The 19,803-nt window shown below is 44.5% G+C and overlaps 1 protein-coding gene across 2 annotated transcripts in view; it reads right to left on the reverse strand.

The window, feature by feature from the left end:
• The window catches only part of PARVG (parvin gamma), a 78,581-nt gene that overhangs the window by 46,340 nt on the left and 12,438 nt on the right, over positions 1 to 19,803 (reverse strand). Inside the window, exons 2-5 of one of the 2 annotated variants that reach the window (XM_077469382.1) lie at positions 19,053 to 19,115; positions 16,797 to 16,861; positions 9,602 to 9,704; positions 4,567 to 4,707 (exon numbers count right to left, since the gene is read on the reverse strand). In XM_077469382.1, the coding sequence (XP_077325508.1) occupies positions 4,567 to 4,707; positions 9,602 to 9,704; positions 16,797 to 16,861; positions 19,053 to 19,110 (367 nt within the window). In that variant the 5' untranslated portion in view covers positions 19,111 to 19,115. The remainder of the gene's footprint in view (positions 1 to 4,566; positions 4,708 to 9,601; positions 9,705 to 16,796; positions 16,862 to 19,052; positions 19,116 to 19,803) is intronic. The other variant, XM_077469383.1, reaches the window with a different exon arrangement.

The following is a 19,803-nucleotide window of genomic DNA, read 5'->3' on the forward strand; positions in this document are numbered from 1 at the left end:
AGTATGTTATTATGCTAGTACCCATGACCCATTTAAAGGCTGGGAATGTTTACAGTTATTTAAAGTTATTTATGGTATTTTATTAAAGTATATATTTTGTTAATAAATTAAGGCCGGATGGCCATTTACTCCAGACCTTGTCCAGTCGTTTGTAAAGGTGGGATGGGGTTTTTGGAGGGGGTGGGGTGCCTGTCATGGGTGGAAGGTTATAGATATACATTACAATGAGCTTAAGTCCTACAAATGTTAAGGTACTGTACCAGTATATAGACTGAGCTGCACTTGCCCAGCTCCGTGTACATTCCAAAGAAGACTGCGAGCAGGCAGGTAGGTATCTTATTGTAGAAGAGACATTGCATATCTCTTCTGCAATAAACAGTCTGTCTGCTCGCAGTTTTCCAAAGCGGGCCTATAGTTTCGCTTTAAATGCACATATCTCATTGGAAGATTGTTGTTGAAAAGAATAGTCAGGTGACAGGATCTCTAAGGTTTGTTTGTTGGTTTTTCAGAGTGCAATGATGGGACAAGACAACAGGAACACTATTTTGGGCCCCCCATTTAAGTTCTGTTAAAGTACAAAGATTCACGATGGATAAGGCAAAGTAGCGAAGCCCTCTGTTTTGCAAATAATATTTATTACAAATGTCGTTCATTTCAAATTTTAAGACATTAAATATTTTATCCATTTCTCATAATCCTTTGAAAAAGAAAATACAATTTCACCTTCTGTTCCCTGTTTATTTCTGATACGGTTTAATGTGCCATATTTCTGGCACGGATATGGCTGCGGTAAATGAGCCAGTAATTAACGTGAGTTTATGTGGACATCTGCTGAATAACAATATAGTGTGTGAGTTTCTTTAAAGTACCAGCCTGGCATCATTGTTTCCTCCGAACTGCGTTCAGAAAAATGGGAAGGCTTTAAAGTGATTGTAACCGATCACCTTGTAAAACAACCCGATTTGTTTAAAATAGAAATGAAAGGCAAAACAGTTCTGAATAGATATATTCAAAAATTATAAATAACGTTTCTCCTTTTTTATAAATGATCACATTCCTTCTGTTCCCAGCTGCATAAGAGCTGGGGGAGGAGAAGCAGCAGAATCATTGGAGGAGAGCACACTGAGTTCCCAGCATTATAATATTGCATCGTTTTGGTAGATCAAGATTGTTACCCATAACTGGAAAGGTGGGACAGTGCAGGGATAGAAGAAGAAAGACAACTGTTAAAAGGAAGAAGAACCAGCAGACAAGGGATGTGCAGCAGCTGTATTGTGTTTTAATCATTTCGATTTTAATCACACCTTAACCACTTGCCGCCCGCCCTATAGGCAATTGACGGTGGCAAAGTGGTTGCATAATCCTGATCGGACGTCATATGACGTGATCAGGATTATGAGCCGCTGCGCGCCCCCGGGGGCGCGCATCGTGGCGATCGTTGTTGCGGGGTGTCAGTCTGACACCTGCCAACTACGATCTCGGTAAAGAGTCTCCGACGGAGAGTCTTTACCATGTGATCAGCCGTGTCCAATCACGGCTGATCACAGTGTAAATAGGAAGAGCCGGTGATCGGCTTTTCCTCACTCGCGTCTGTCAGACGTGAGTAGAGGAGAGCCGATCGGCTGCTCCTCTGACAGGGGGGGGTCTGTGCTGATCGATTATCAGCACAGCCCCCCCGAGGATGCCCACACTGGACCACCAGGGATGCCACCAGACCACCAGGGATGCCCAGCAAAAGGTAATCCTCCCTAGACCACCAGGGATGCCAGTCAGTGCCACAATGGATGCCAATCATTGCCCATAATGGATGCCAATCAGTGCCCACAATGGGCATCACTGATTGGCATGCATTATTGTTTGGCACTGATTGGCATCCATTAGTACAGCATAATACAATGCCGCCTATGAGTGCCCACCTGTGCCACCTATCAGTGCCCACCTGTGCCACCTATCAGTGCCCACCTGTGCCACCTATCAGTGCCCACCCATGCCCATCTGTGCCGCCTATCCATGCCCATCTGTGCCGCCCATCCATGCCAATCCGTGCCAGCTATCAGTGCCAATTTGTGCCACATATCAGTGCCCATCCGTGTCGCCCATCAGTGCCACCCATCAGTGCCGCCTATCAGTGCCACATATCAGTGTCCATCAGTGCCACTTCATTGGTGCCACATCATTGGTGCTCATCATTGGTGCCCATCATTGCCGCCTTATCAGTGCCTATCAGTGTAGCCCCATCAGTGAAGGAGAAAACGTATTTATTTACAAAGTTTTGAAACTGAAACAAAAAAACATATTTTTTTTCAAAATTTTCGGTATTTTTTTATTTGTAGCGCAAAAAATAAAAACAGCAGAGGTGATCAAAATACCACCAAAAGAAAGCTCTATTTGTGGGAAAAAAATTATAAAAATTTAATTTGGGTACAGTGTAGCATGACCGCGCAATTGTCATTCAAAGTGCGACAGCGCTGAAAGCTCAAAATTGGTCTGGGCAGGAAGGTGTTTAAGTGCCCGGTATTGAAGTGGTTAAAGTGATTGTAAAGGAAATATTTTTATAAAAAAAATAAATAAAAAAAAACATGTTCTACTTACCTGCTCTGTGCAGTGGTTTTGCACAGAGCATTCTCCTCTTCTTGGGTCTGCCGCTGGCGCTCTGGGCCCCCCCCCCCTTGCCAAGTGCCCCCATAGCAAGCTGTGGGGGCACTCATGCATGCTCACTCCCAAGCCGGCTCTCTGTGTCCATAAGACACAGAGAGCGTGGCTCAGCCCCGCCCTCTGCTCCTACCTCACTGGCTGCGATTGACAGCAGTGGGAGCCAATGGCTCCTGCATCTCAGTCAATCAGTAGGAAGAGACTCGGGAGAGCCTTGGGCTTAGGTAAGTATTAGAGGGAGCTGAGGGGGGAGCTGCAGGGGGAGCTGCACACTGAAGGTTTTTTACCTTCATCCATAAAATGCATAAAGGTAAAAAAAATCTTCAGCCTTTACAACCACTTTAAACTTGGCGTATGAAGTACTCCCTAAAAAAAAAAACCTTCAAATAGTACTCGCCCATCTATGTAGGACCTTATCCCTTACCATGCCTGCATTGCCTCTATAACTGAGGAGACTCAGCTGTCATGTGTGGCAGCCAAATCTTGTACTGGGTCTCAGGAGCTGCTACAAAGCTTTATGATATTGTCGACAAATGCATTGTAACCATAGGTATCTTTTCCAGTTTTTTGATGTGCAGATCATCATAGAACTTTCCACTAATTTGCAGCACAGTAACCTCAAAAAAAAAGTTTGTACTTCTTAACTGTATTTAAATTAAAATAGCTCTTGTTTAACCATATATACATTTTGTGGCAGAGCGAGGCGGTGCCACTGTTAAAGATGGCAGTTTGGGCCAGCTTTTCCAGGAAACAAGCACACTAATGGCACAGGTGTGTGCTAGCTTTAGTGATGCATCACTAGGGTTGGTGTCACCTGGTGCAGTAAGACATAGTGTCATACACCCCCCCCCCCCCCCCCCATCAAAAAATATTTTCCTGCTTTCTGAAAGTGCGCCAAAGATGCAGCAGACTTTTGATGCACTTTAAGATAATGCAGAAAAAAATTGAAACCCAATATAAATCTATAGGAATGCCGCTATAACTGCAGGTAAAATGTAGGCAGACCCCCTTTACATTACACAGCCCCTGCACTTCTGGTTCCCTTTACATTACACAGCCCCCCCCCCCCACTTCTGAACCCTTTACCTCTGGACTCCCTTACATTACATAGTTCTGCACCTCTGGACCCCTTTGCATTACACAGCTCCACACCATTTGAACAGGAATGCAGTGTCCGAATTGCATGTGATTTTCCGTACTACTCCTGTGTGTGTGTGCGTGTATAGAAAGCCCCATCTAGTGGGCAGTTTAAAAAATGTTAGAACTCACTGTACATGTCTGGCCACGTGTAAAATAATCCACATAGGTGTCCTAGTCCGCCGACTATAACAAATCAGGGCCGCTGGAGGTGCTCACAGGGCTGAAGACGTTCCAGGACCCCATGGATATAGGGTAGAAGTGATGTCAGCTTTGGGGCAGACCCCCACTACATCTTTTCCAGCCCTGTTAGTACCTCCAGAGGCCCTGATTTGCCATCATCGGCAGACCGGGACACCCATGTAATTATTTTACATGTGGCCGCTGGCCAGATATGTACTGTAAGTTCTAACATTTTTAAACTACGCACTAGATGGTGCTTTTCCCTATCTATAAACACACACATGAGCTGTGGGGGAAAATCACATGTGGTTCAGACAGGAATTGTACCACATTCCTGTTCAAATACCGATATCATTGCATCCCTAGAAAGCAGTATAGTTTCTCTTTTACATTGCTGAGATTATGTACAATGGGTGGCAAAATGTTGTGATCCACACCAGAATTTGAGAGGCCCAAATTCACTGTTACATCACAAGAGGGGCATCAGTGTTACAGCTTTTGTGTATGTGGAGGTGGCATGATGCTCAGAAAAAGTACCTCTTTCAAAAGATTATAATGATCAAGTATCACGCTGTAAGAATAAGTGGTACTTACAGGCCACATTCCACTTCAGCTGACTGTCCTCCAGCTGTAGACATCGGGAGACCTCCTCCAGAATGAGATTGAGCTTCCTCTTCTGATTGGTTGTGGACAATGTTATTTCTTCCACTTCTAGTGTGAGGGATCCAATTTTTTCTGCCCATGTGAAATAAATGTTCATTAAGTGTTATGACTTCAAATACAGAATCTGGAAACAGATTCTGACGCTTGGTGTTACTATGGATGGACAAATATGTACAGATTTTGCAAGAAAAATACATCAGTGAGTGATTTTTATGGCTACTTTTTTCTGCGTCAGAAGCATAACTAGAAATAACGGGCTCTGAAGAGAGATCGGAATGAGGGTTCCCTTTACATGTAGAACCTATTATTGATGTTTTATGGAAGGACAGGGAGACATTTACATGTTAGGTGCCTAAAGCCGCGTACACACGTAGCGGTATGTCCGACGTACTTAGTCTGGCGGACTTCCCGCCAGACTGTCCGTCGGACTTTCCGAACGGGCTACTTGCCCACACACGGCACTTTTTCAGCGGACTAATACGGCGTACTAAGTCCGCCGTACTATCCGCCCTACTTTTGAAATGAGCGGACTCGCCCACACATGCGGAGGAAAGTCCGCTCATTTTGAGCGGGTCTCCAGGTAGGCGGGGCCCGCGAAGGTGACGTCGCTGGCCCCGCCACCTGGTATGGACTTAAAGGGGAACCCCAACGCCGAAAGAAATCGGCGTGGGGGTCCCCCCCAAGTCCACAACAGACCCTTGTTCGAGCACGCTACCCGGCCGGCCAGGAAAGGGGGGGCAAGCGAGCGCCCCCCCCTCCTGAGCCGTACCAGGCCGCGTGCCCTGAACATGGGGGTGCCTTGGGGAAGGGGGGGCCGCGCGGCCCCCCCACCCCAAAGCACCTTGTCCCCATGTTGATGAGGACAAGGGCCTCTTCCCGACAACCCTGGCCGTTGGTTGTCGGGGTCTGCGGGCGGGGGGCTTATCGGAATCCGGGAGCCCCCTTTAATAAGGGGGCCCCCGGATACCGGCCCCCTACCCTATGTGAATGAGTATGGGGTACTATGTACCCCTACCCATTCACCTGTAAAATAAAAGTACAAAAAAAACACAACACACGAGATAAAATACTTTATTGCACAGCTCCGGGGGTCTTCCGTCTTCGGGGGTCTTCTCGCCGGACTCCTCCGCTATCTTCTTGTAGCTCTTTTGCTAGCGGAGGAGTCCGGCTTTCTTCCTCGCCGCCGGCCTCTTCCTCCGACTTCGGGGGTCTTGTCCCCCTCTTCGGTTCTTCTGCCGGGCCACCGCGCCTTCTTATAGCTCTTTTACAGGCCGGTCTTCTGTCGCCTCCGCCGCCGCCTTCCGTTCTTCTTCTTCTTCTCCTGGAAATGTTGACTCAACGATCTCTCCGGCCGCAATGCCAGGGACGCGTTGCGCTGCCACTTATATAGGGACAAGGGGCGGTGTCACATGGGTTTATGTCACATGGGTTGGTGTCACATGGTGACCCCGCCTCCTTACGATGTCACAGTCCCGGAGGATGCTGGGACTGTCGCCATGTGACATCAACCCATGTGACATAAACCCATGTGACACCGCCCCTTGTCCCTATATAAGTGGCAGCGCAGCGCGTCCCTGGCATTGCGGCCGGAGAGATCGTCGAGTCAACATCTCCTGGAGAAGAACAACAGAAGGCGGCAGCGGCGACAGAAGACCGGGCCACCGCCTGTAAAAGAGCTAGAAGAAGGCGCGGTGGCCCGGCAGAAGAACCGAAGAGGGGGACAAGACCCCCGAAGTCGGAAGAAGAGGCCGGCAGCGAGGAAGAAAGCCGGACTCCTCCGCTAGCAAAAGAGCTACAAGAAGATAGTGGAGGAGTCCGGCGAGAAGACCCCCGAAGACGGCAGACCCCCGGAGCTGTGCAATAAAGTATTTTATCTCGTGTGTTGTGTTTTTTTTTGTACTTTTATTTTACAGGTGAATGGGTAGGGGTACATTGTACCCCATACTCATTCACATAGGGTGGGGGGCCGGTATCCGGGGGCCCCCTTATTAAAGGGGGCTCCCGGATTCCGATAAGCCCCCCGCCCGCAGACCCCGACAACCAACGGCCAGGGTTGTCGGGAAGAGGCCCTTGTCCTCATCAACATGGGGACAAGGTGCTTTGGGGTGGGGGGGCCGCGCGGGCCCCCCTTCCCCAAGGCACCCCCATGTTGAGGGCACGCGGCCTGGTACGGCTCAGGAGGGGGGGGCGCTCGCTCGCCCCCCCTTTCCTGGCCGGCGGGGTAGCGTGCTCGAACAAGGGTCTGTTGTGGACTTGGGGGGGACCCCCACGCCGATTTTTTTCAGCGTTGGGGTTCCCCTTTAAGTCCATACCAGGCGGCGGGGCCAGCGACGTCTCCTTCGCGGGCCCCGCCTACCTGGAGACCCGCTCAAAATGAGCGGACTTTTCTCCGGGCGGGAAAAGTCCGCTCATTTCAAAAGTACGGCGGACTGGCATACACACAGCCGGATTGTCCGCCGAAATGCGAGTCCGGCAGGAAGATTGGAGTGCAACACGGCATTCTAAGTCCGCCATTCTTTTGGGTCAAAAAAGTATGCCGGAGGCTACACACGGGGGGATTGTTTGGCGGACTTGAGTTTGCCGGACTTTTCCACCGGATTGTTTGATCGTGTGTACGCAGCATTAGAGTTACAATGCACAAAACTGCATGATGGACAAAAGGAAAGACAAGAATGAAAAACCCCATAGTGTAGTATAATAATCAGAATTTATTTAATGGGAAATTGCCCTGTATACTACTGCACATGTGAACATGTCAGGCAGCCTCCACTGCCGGGGTTGTGCTTCGGTGACAGTGTTCCTTCAGTGACCGTGGCTTTATTCCATCACACAAGTGCTCTTATACTCTTGTTGGTTGTCCTGGTAAACACTTCATCACTTCCGGCTTCCAGGCGACTCAGGCTGTTATGCCTAGCACATGCCATTTTTTTGTGAGAGCAATTTTATCACTTTAATAAATACTTTCTGCTTAATATACTACACCATGGAGATTTGTGCTTCTGTCTTTCCTTTTTGTTTTTCAACGATGAAGAGAGCACCCACTAGTCCAAGTGCAGCGCACTCATATTTAGATTATTGCAGATGAGTTCTTTTGGGCTACCTACATTATTTTCTTTCATGCTACCGCTAGATCCTCACTCAATCAATATAATAACCTCGGGATCGTATGTAGCATTTCAGCCAACAATTTTCCGCAAAGCTTTTCTGATTTTTCAATCCACGGATGTCAGGTAGCAAGTGGCAGACAAGGTCACCTACTGTGAGAATTTCAACCAAACATCAGGATCAGGCCAAAATTTGCTCGATGTATGGCCAAGCTTTAGCACCAAGTGGTGCTATCCAGACTCTGGTGTCTCTTGGCCAGTGGTTAAACCAGCAAGATGTTGCTCCACCACTGCCCCTTGCAAACATATATCTATAGCGTAAAGGAACCCCATAAGGGACTTTGTTGGGTGCACCTCTATGATTCTGTCTTTGGAAAGGTGTCAACCAGCTACAGATTCACCACCAGTGGGGACATGGGGCTTTGACTGCTAAAATGGGATGAAGAGTCTTTTAGTGCTTGGGGATCAAAGGGAATCTGAGCGCACAGACAGTAAACAAGGGAATCAGCAGCTATGGTGAGGTTCCATGATTTAATTTGTTCATGCTGGTTCTGGGTCTTTATAAAATAACACAGACTCGAGCCTAGGCTTCATGTCAATGTGGTCGGAGCTTACACAGGGCTAATGACCCTTCCACATAGCATGATTTGGGCTTGGTGATCGATAGCTCAGCCTGTACACAGAGGCATAGTTCCATTGGGGTATTTTACCTTGCCTACAGCGGGTAAATGAAATGAAGGGAAGTTAAAGTAGAAGTAAACCCAATCACTTTTTATACAAGCTTCAACATGTTATTGTAATTTTTTATTGTCATTTTCTGCAGCTTTCATTAAATTAATACTTGGTGGTCCAGCCATGAAGATCTTTGTTCAGGCAATTTTTGTTATAGGGTGACAACATTCTGTCCAGGTCTCCCAATTATGCGCTTGTCACCTTGTCACATGGGCTTATACAGGCATGGTCCACTGTTGTCACTATCAGGTAGAATGCTCTGAGAAACGGCATTCATCCATCATTGTAGTGCATGTAAACATAAAGTGACTGCAAAGAGGCTGCAGGATCAGTAGCACAGAGATGAAAAAGAAGATGAAAACAATTATTTTATTTTTAAAAAAATGGCAATTATGTACACGGTGCTTTAGAAAACTAAAGGCCTACAACTACTTTAAGGAGGGGTAACTTTACTCGAAGACACATAGATACGTTTTCCAACCATCACAAAAAACAAATCGCACCTTAAGGGCTCATTCACACATGCGGCTGTTATTGCCACCCCTTTGAAAAGCGATCAGTGATCATCACTTTTCAGATGCGTTTGACAGGCAGTAAGGAGGCGTTACAACATTGTATGCCATCTCCTCGCCGCTGGCTTTGCACGCAGTTTCGGCGCACCCCTAGTCACTTGAATGAGTTGCTTTTGGCAGCAGTACCACCCTCTGAATGCAACATGCTGTTTAATCTTTGCTGGAGCTACAGAGCGAAGCGTCACAGCCACTGCATGTGTACAGTCCTGAGTGGCTGCATTTCTGTGTTTAGGTAGGCACTGAAGTGGTGGTAAAACCACAGCTCAACTGATTTTAACCGCCCCCTGGCTGCCATGCGAACGCACCCTAACACTCTAATGTCTATGTTTTCTAAGCAGTCAGATGTTAAAAATAAAACAAAGTTCCTCTTTTTTTCTTTTAGATCTTGTTCAGTCTGGGGGAGAAAAGAGATATGCATTTCACACACAGCCAAGTTTAAGCCTGAGATGGTAAACAAGTCGGAGATGTGATTCTCAGCCAAATCCATCAGCCAATCTATCACAACAGCTTGAGCTCCTGATCTCCGGCAGATTAGAAGATGGTGTAAAAATATCTTACGTAAAAGGTGATGAAGAATTAACCCATCAAAGAGATCTTCCTCTAAGCTCTTTACTACGATATGCTCCTGCTTTAATTCAGCATTGATCCAGTCAATAAGGAACTGGAAGAAAACAAAAAAAACAAAATCACCAGATCGAAAGTACTCTACAAAATGGATTATCTATAGCCTATGGAAAGTTTCTGTTCTGAGTCCTTTGTACATGTTTGAAGTCATTGCGACAATTACCTGGAAGATATTATTGACCTGACTTCCACATTTTGACTTGTCTTTCTTATTATATTTCAGTCCACATTTGTAATTGCTTCTTGTACTGGTCATCTATATATCCAGGGAGTGTGATTACCAGGGACGAGCAGTCAGGTGATAACAAAAACAAAAATCTATTGTGCTTCAAGGGTCATAACTCAGCAACCTGGGGGTCACAGAGACCCTAAATTTGGGGGGTAGGTAGCTGAAGTCCTACCCCACCACTGGTACATGTCATCTATGGTTCCAGAGATACAGGGCTTTTTGTGAAGCCTATCAACCTAAATCATATATTTATATGCTATATGTTATAACATAATAATTTATTATTTATCCATTTACTGTGAAATTACTGGTTGGAAGTTATAACTTCAAACTTCAGTAATTTGTCTGTTAATTAAAAAAAATGCCTGATTAAAAACCAAACACTAACAGCGCTTCTTATAACAATTACTGCTTATTTGTAAACCAACAACTGCAATGATTCTTATCTAATACCTTTTTATATTACTCCAAGGTCAAACTATAAATATTGTTAAAAGAAATAAATTGTGCGGAAATGATATGTATCCCTATATTAACATATAGAGTGTAATACACAGCACCTATGTTTTCCATAAAACGTTTTCTTAAAACAACTATAAAACTTAAATATCAATGTCCGTGTAATAATTATATATATATATATATATATATATATATATATATATATATATATGAAGTGTGTGGAAAAAATGTGAGGAGTATTCAGTCCACCAAAGTATATAAAGGCAGCAATTCTGATCTCCTACACAGTCACCGATTTTCACCTTGTGCACTCCCCAGTGGATGGCTGCTTAACAAAGGTTATATGCAATCAGGCTTTACTGGGGATATCTTTTATATCGCTCTCTTAATTCCGACCTCTCTCTTCTCCAAATACGGACAGGTTCTCATCAAAGGGAAACAACATGCAAGGATACACATAAAGGCTCATATAGTGTTATACCCTTTATTTGAAAAGTTCAGTCCCCCACATAAAAGTTGCTCTTACATTGTATATAATAAAAGTCAGCATATCAGCGTGTCATATATATATATATATACACACACACACACACACACACACACATATATATATATATATATATATATATACACATATACATATATATATATTACACATATATTTATACACATATTATATATATATATATATATATATATATATATATATATATATATATATATATATATATATATATACACACACACATATACGGACATTGATATTTAAGTTTTATAGTTGTTTTAAGAAAACGTTTTATGGTGAACATAGGTGCTGTGTATTACACTCTATATGTTAATATAGGGATACATATCATTTCCGCACAATTTATTTCTTTTAACAATATTTATAGTTTGACCTTGGAGTAATATAAAGAGGTATTAGATAAGAATCATTGAATTTGTTGGTTTACAAATAAGCAGTAATTGTTATAAGAAGAGCTGTTAGAGTTTGGTTTTTAATCAGGCATTTTTTTTTAATTTTGGATATGTATTTATAACAGCTTCTGTAGGGCAAAGTAAGTACATTTGAGCGCTGGGATCGGGAGTAGTGTATTTTTCAGAATTTTTTTACAATTTGTCTGTTAAATTACCTGCTTGAGTACAGTTTTTGAAAATATAGTAAATTACAGTAAAAAATTGTTATGTTATATTATTTTTGGACTACTTCTGTGCTGTACCAGTCTGCTGAGATGTCTGCATATTGCTTGTTATGTTTTGTCTTCTCAATAAAACCAACCGTGTTGTTAAAAAAAAATTACAGTAAAAAAAATATATAATATTTCTATATTACTTACCGATGGTAATTAACCATCACCCAAGCCAATTCTGACACTTCTCTCCTACATGTAAAACATCATAATTATTTTTCTAGAAAATTAGTCAAAACCCCCAAATATATATATATTTACCGCTTTCTTCAGGCCGGTCACATTACTCATGGCCGCTTTACAGCTATGAGACAGGGCTTCTGTGGGAGGAGCCGTGATCTCACTCTGACATCAGCCGGGGAGATCACGTGGCTGCTTGGCTCCTCCTGCAAAAGTCCTGTCTCGTAGCTGTAAAGCGGCCATGAGTCATTTAACCGGTCCGAAGACAGCTGTAAATAAGTATTTAGAACGCTCGTTTTTTGAAATGGCTTCCATAGTGAGGTATGCCAGGCTCTAATAGAAGGTCTGGCAGTGACCATTTTAGGGTTTTAATTTTTAATAATAGCAGCGGGGGGGGGGGGGGGGCTGAGACGGAGACAGAGAGAGGGAGCTGACAGGAAGGAGGGGAAGAGAGGAGAGCAGAGTATGACAGAGAGATGTACTCTGACCACGATGATCAGGGCTTTGTAGTCCTGGTCATCGTGGTCAGTATAGAGAGGGCATACACAACACAAGCACAGTGCTGTGTAATCTTCTTTAAGGGACCAGGATGTGTATTTATTTACTGGGGGGGGGGGGGGGGGGTTAACACTTTATTGTCTGTATGTAGCATTTTAAGAAAACTTGGTTTTCTTTTAGCTCTGGTTTATCTGCACTTCAAATAATTAGATGCTGTGCAAGTTTACTGGTAATTTGTTTCCCGATTAGAGCCCTCCTTTAGGATTTCATGCTTAATCTGAAACATAACAAAACCCGCTTAGCTGACACATCCCCGAGTGAAATCTGAATTCTACATAACAAAAGCCTCCTTTTTTCTATAGAAAACCCTTTGTGAAAGGATAACAGGTTGATAACTTTTTAATAATAGGCCAGTTAAATTGTTATGAATACATTTCCATTCGTTTCTTCCCAATCTCCATTGTGCCAGCTCCCCATCACAGGCTGATTAATCGACACCGCGGAATTCTGGGTAATAACTTGTAAATTAGTCCATCACTTGTGACTTCTTCTCCTCTCATCCATCTAATAACCAGGCAAATGGGAATCTTTTTCATGGCCTCCTCTTGTAATCAGGGGGCGAATCGTAATTGCACGCTCTGTTTTGTTATTTTAAAGAAGTCCACCAAGCTATTTATATCTAACATGGCCACTTCAAAAAAGCCTATTAAAAATTGCAGAATACTACAACAAACTTATGGTGTGCGTGAAGGCAAAACTTTAGTTTTGGATAGAGTGGATTAGAGCCCCTGTAAAGCTTGTATTGCTGTCTGTGTCATTGCAGGGAAGATTCACTCTTGTTATGTATCCTGGTGACTATTAAGACAGAAAGTAATGGGAAATCCAAATTGTTAGAGTTGTCACTGGAACAGGAGGTGAGAGGAAATCATCCAGTGGTGACACCTGTTCTGGTGACAGCTGTCTAAGATGGAAAAGCTCTTTACGTCAATGCTCTTCAGCAAAAAATAACTTGAAAGGCGTTTTATCCCTTCCATCAAAAACAAAAGAAATATGATTTGGCTTGGTCTTAAAGCGATTTTAAGGCTTCAAGCACACTGGACGTTATAAAAACGCCAGTAGCTATAGCTGTAGAATGAGTTTTGCCATGTTTTTTAGCTGTTGCATTTTTTTTTTTAGAGCAAAACTATACTCCCACAAAAGCATTTCTCTGCATTTTTAAGAGTTAGAGCATTACAGTTTTTTCCAGACAGAAAACACCCTTGCCTAAAAACGCTGATGACAGCCTATGTGTGCATGGACACATAAGACAACATGCTGGGGAGTTTACTGGCTATAGAAGAAAATATCTGAAGTCAAAAACAGCAGCTGTAAAAACGTCCAGTGTGCGCAAGGCCTAAAGATTGTTATTTAAAAAAAATTACTAACATGTTATACTTACCTGCTCTGTGCAATGGTTTTGCACAAAGCAGCCCCAATCCTCTTCTTTTGGGTCCCCACCAGTAGTCCTGGCTCCTCCTCCCTGCCAAGTGCCCCCAATAGTAAGCCCTATTGCTATGGGAGCACTTGAGCAGATTCGTTCCCGGGCCACCCTCCTGTGAATGGACATTGTCTATTTACACGCAAAGCCGTGGCTCCGCCCTGACACCACTCTCTCCTCATTGGCTCACTGGTTGTGATTGACAGCAGCAGGAGCCAATGAGGAGAGAGAGACTCAGAAAGCTGCAGCTCTCATGCACATCACTGGATCAAGATGGGGCTCAGGTAAGTATAAGGTAAACAACTGGCTGAGGGGGGATGTGCACCCAGAAGGTTATTTACCTTAAATGCATAAAAATGCATTAAGTTAAAAAACCTTCTGCCTTTAGAACCACTTTATGTTGGCCAAGGATGGATTAAAATTGCAATAGTGCTGATCATTGCATTCCGACAGTGAAGGAGCCCCCATACAAACATGCATGGAGGATTCCTCCATCGACCTTGCTTGTGTGGATGGGAAAATCTTTTTTTTTTTTTTTTATGAACCCACTGGCTGATTGCAATAAAAAAAATAAAAAAATAAAAAAAAGATCCACCTATGACCAGTTTTAGGTGAACTTTTATTTGAAGGCAAGTGAAAAAAAATAATAACAGAAAACAGCAGAAAATACACTTAACCCATTTAGCACAACTCATTAAAGTGGCTGTAAACCCTTACAACACACTTTGACCTACAGGTAAGCCTAGATTAAGGCTTACCTGTAGGTCCAAGAAATATCTCCTAAACCTACACGGTTAAGGAGATATTTGCCGAAAGCCAGGCACCGCTGTCTACAGCGCATGTGCCGTAGACAGCGGCGCGCAGGCGCACTGAGCGTGCCGCGGTCAACGGCGATATGCCGCCAGTGGCAGCTCCCGTGCGCATGTGTGGGAGTGACGTCATCGCGGCTTCGCCGAATGACAGTGGCTCAACAGTGAGACCCACCGAGAAGATGGATGCTCCGGACTACAGGGGACAGCGGTGACTTCGCTGGCTCCTGTGTCAGATAAGTGACACATAATGGACTACTATGCAATGCACAGTAGTCCATAATGCTTTACCTTTGCAGGGAATGAAAGAGGAGAAAGAAAGAATGAAAGAGGAGAAAAGGTAAACTCATCAGGTTTTACTTCCTCTTTAAGCACCTGCTTACATGGTGCCCAAGCCCTGGGTTTCTGCTGATTTTCTGAAGTAAATTACTGGTACTTTGTCACGCTCCCCTATTTCCACCCTAATTTCAGATAAAGAAACCCCAGTGTCAGCTGACTTGCAATTTTAGATGGTCTGTTCATGTTTCAAGTGTGAAACTGGATACATCTAACTTATGTATCACTATTTACAGCATCTCACAAAAGTGAGCACACCCCTCACATTTTTGAAAATAACATATTATATCTTTTCATGTGACAACACTGAAGAAATGACACTTTGCTACAATGTAAAGTAGTGAGTTTGTATAAAACAGTGTACATTTTCTGTCCCCTGAAAAAAACTTGACACACAGCCATTAATGTCTAAACCGCTGGCAACAAAAGTGAGTACACCCCTAATGAAAATGTCCAAATTGGGCCCAATTAGCAATTTTCCCTCCCCGGTGTCATGTGACTCGTTATTGTTACAAGGTCTCAGGTGTGAATGGGGACCAGGTGTGTTAAATTTAGTGTTATTGTGCTCACTCTCTCATACTGGTCACTGGAAGTTCAACATGGCACCTCGTGGTAAAGAACTCTCTGAAGATCGGAAAAAAAGAATAGTTGCTCTACATAAAAATGGCTTAGACTATAAGAAGCTTGCCAAAACCCAGAAACTGAGCTGCAGCATGGTGGCCAAGACCATACAGTGGTTTAACAGGACAGATTCCACTCAGAACAGGCCTCGCCATGGCTGACCAAAGAAGTTGAAGGAGGGGGGGGGGGGGGACAGCCTGTCAGTGCTCAGACCATACGACGCACGCTGCATCAAATTGGTCTGCATGGTAGTTGTCCCAGAAGGAAGCCTTTTCTAAAGATGATTCACAAGAAAGCCCGCAAACAGTTTGCTGAGGACAAGCAGACTAAGGACATGGATTACTGGAACCATGTCCTGTGGTCTGATGTGACCAAGATAAACGTATTTGGTTCACATGGTGTCAAGCGTGTGTGGTGGCAACCAGGGGAGGAGTACAAAGACAAGTTTATCTTGCCTTCAGTCAAGCATGGTGGTGGGAGTGTCATGGTCTGGGGCTGCATGAGTGCTGCCGGCACTGGGGAGCTACACTTAATTGAGGGAACCATGAATGGCAACATGTACTTTGACATACTAAAGCAGAGCATGATCCCCTCCCTTTGCAGACTGGGCCACAGGGCAGTATTCCTCCATAACAACCCCAAACACACCTCCAAGGCGACCACTGCCTTGCTAAAGAAGCTAAGGGTAAAGGTGATGAACTGGCCAAGCATGTCTCCAGACCTTTATGCCTGTTTGTTGAGTTATTTTGAGGGGACAGCAAATATACACTGTTATACAATCTGTACACTCACTACATTACATTGTAGCAAAGTGTCATTTCTTCAGTGTTGTCACATGAAAAGATATAATAAAATATTTACAAAAATGTGAGGGGTGTACTCACTTTTGTGAGATACTGCATATTTGCATGTATATCGCTTCAATGGTTTATGCTATAAGGCACTCATTGGCCCATGCCAAGGACAGTTTAATTTGAAGTGGCATCAAACATTGTATACAAATTAGGGGCAGTTTTTCTCTTTTCCCTTTGTTCGGCCACCTCAGACAACTTGTGAATATTTCTGCTATGTAGTGTAGAGCCGGTTTGCTCTGGTCCTTTGAAAAGCAGAGCTATACCCAAAAACAAGGTAAAAATAAACAGCCCATAGGGCTCGTTCATACTGATTGCACACTAAATGTCCTGTTTTGGTGTAGTGGTAGCTGTGTGTTTTTCTGACTGTGCTGCAGTGAGGGGTGGAGTGATGTGCATTTCAACTCATTTTTTTTTTTTAAACTTTATTTAAAGCGTCACTTCAATCATGTCTTTGTCATTTATATACAACATACCGTCTTCAGTTCCTGAAGTTTGGGGTCATTTTCTGAGTTAGGCTGAAGGTGCCTCCTGGCTTCACCTGCAAACAGGAAAAAAGGCCTTCTAGACAAAACAAGAGCAGAAAATGCATACAGTAATTTCTATGTTCCTTGGTAAAGCAAAGATTCCTTCAGCCCACCCAGGACCCACCATAACCAACAACAATCTAACCTGCAATCTTCAGCACTTTCTGCTAGTTAGTTCACTATTACCAAAAAACTGCCTATGCAGATAGGGGGCATCTGTTCATTAAAACAAACTGCCTTTGCTACAGGTGTAGGCCTTTATGTACCCCCTGAAGCCTGACTGCAAATCTCCTAGGACGTTGCTAAAAGAAGCCCATGTTACTGCTCACCTTCACATGCGCTCTCTCCCCCCTGATGTAGTAGCTCTGATTTCAGCATTTGAGAATTCACTCCTGTGATTTTGGAAGTGGCCAGTAGCAGCTGCTCAAGTCTAAGCAATGTCCTAGATGTTTTCCAGTCAGGCTTTGGGAGGTATGTAAATGGCCTACACCAGTTTTGATCAACTTTGATCAAAACTGCACAGTTTGTTTTTATCTACAGACATCCCTTATCTGCATAGGCAGGTTTTTGGTTAAGATGAACCTGACCTACACCTTCCTATTGGTCAGTGAGGTAGCCTCTTATTGCAGTGGGTCAAAATAAATGTTTAGGAGGGTACAGGCAGACTACAGACAATAGCAAGGATCAAAACTTGCAGATTGTATCACCATTTTGGGGGTCCTTGGGTCCATTTAAAGATGACAGAATAACATGCATGCATATCTAGATGTCTGCAATGTTAGCATGAGAGCTAAATTTGGCCGATTCAGCAAGAATTGGCCAAATTTCGATCAGTTTGTGGCCATCCCAGCTCGTTTGATCAACCTCTGCCAAAGGGATGTGTTGGGTGAAATTAAAAAAAATATAGCACCCTCTAGTGTGCTAGAGCAATAGTGCAGGTTTTTTTTTTCCCTAGGGTAGGTAAATTTTCAGGCTTGGCTGACAGCCATGCCTGGGTGTGTTTGATCTGGGCTGAGAGTGGCTCAGGGTAGTGCTGGTTGACTTACAGGTAGCATCACTAGGACCTCCTACTTCTTTCTAGAATATTCCAGTGTTTTCTAGAAAGAGAGGCTGGATGGGAGATGGAGCCATCTTGGGTATTCTAAGGAGCCCTGACCAATCCCCAACTTGGACTGGTAGGGGGCAGGCCTCCTTAACTACCCAGGGTCAGCTCAGCTGGGGAGGAGTTGATTGGGAGGAAGAATGGAGATGGAGTTTTAGGCTGTCAGGGCCTTTGAGGGAGCTCCCAAGTCTGGGGGGGTGATCTTGGGCCTGGGTGCGGCAGGGACCCTCCAAGAAAACATGGAGGTGTCCTGGACAGGAGGCACATGAGGAGCAAGAGAGGACAGCGAGAGAACATGGCCGGGCAAGTCTCCAGGAGTTCCACTGAGAGAGCCAGGAGGGCTGGTGAGTGGGTACACAGTTGGGAGGACTGGGAGGCATGCCTGAGAGAACTGAGGAGCAGTCTGGGATGGGTGTGGCACCAGTCTGGAGAATGGCGATGTCAGGGGCAGTGGAGCAAGGCAGCTGCAGCCTGGAGGGCTGGTAGTGCCTGAAGAGGTGGTACTGGGAGCAGCAGCCACAGGGATAGCTAGCACTGGGACTTTTCTATTTGCTACACCATAAGAGCCCACGGTCCCTGCCTGTAAAGGGCACTTGCTTTAGGCCTGGTTGAGCCAGTGACAAGCCTACCAAATCAGTGCTAGCTTGTCTGGAGAAGATTAGAGAGCAAGTGATGTGCAGAAGGAGAAATGTAGTGATGTATATATACCGATTGTATATATAGTCCCAAATTGCAACTTTCTGATCACTTGGGTACCTCATAGGTCCCCATGCCTATCCAACTTTAATATCCCTCAATAAAAACAAACAAAAACAAAATGCAAGGAATGTTTTACGGTCTCTGAGGAGAGAAAAAGTGTGTGCCTAGCTGCTCAGGGTGACAGACAGACCACAATTCTCAGCAGCCCCTACGGGGGTACTGCTACCAAAAAAATAACGATGTATGGCCAGATTTACCCCAAGAAGCCCCGATTTGTTTTTATAGACCTATTAGAGGAATGGATTGTGGCCCATTAATGATGGATGCATTGTAAACACACACTTTTTTTTTTCCACCTATCAGCCTCAGAAGTTCAGAGCTCTGTTACAATGACATAATATTACCTTGAGTTTCTACGTTAAATATCATCTGTGAATCACCAGACTGTGCAAACAGATCCATTTGCCCTGCAGGAGAAAAAGGCCCGTAAATAGGGACATTTGTCACAAGGCATTATGGTTATTCCTGATTCTCTAAAGAACACATCACAAGAAATGATACTATTCACAAAGTGGATGGCTTCATTGTCCATAATTAGAGTACTGAATTTACTGAGAAAAAAGGCTAAAACATGGATGACATATACTGTGTGAGGGAGCCGTTTTACCTGAAAAAAAATTCTGTCCATCCAGTCCCCAGATTTACACACAGAGACCTGAATTGCAGAGTATACACAATCAAACTATCCGGCGGACCAGAGTCCGCCGGACAATCCGCCCCTGTGTGGGCTCCGGCTGACTTTTTCCCCCAAAGTCCGGCGGACATAGAAAGTAGTTTTGACTCAAAAATTGTCTGACGGACAATCCGGCCGTGTGTGTGCTAGTCCGCCGGACTTTTGAAATGAACAGACTCTCCTGCACACGGAGGAAAGTCCGTTAATTTTGAATCCAGCTCCATGTAGCCGGGACTAGCGAAGGAAGTCAATGTCGCCGCCTTCGGCTGTGAGATTGACACGTCGCTGGCCCCGTCACCTGGTATGAACTTAAAGGGGAGGCCCTACTCCGAAAAAACTGCGTGGGGGTCCCCCCCAAGGTCCATATAGGACCCTTATCCGAGCACGCAGCCGGGGCCGATCAGGAAAGGGGGTGGGGATGA

Source organism: Lithobates pipiens, unplaced genomic scaffold (genome assembly GCF_037356315.1).
Source record: "Lithobates pipiens isolate NorthernLeopardFrog02 unplaced genomic scaffold, aLitPip1_a1.2 Scaffold_8, whole genome shotgun sequence".
NCBI lineage: Eukaryota > Metazoa > Chordata > Amphibia > Anura > Ranidae > Lithobates > Lithobates pipiens.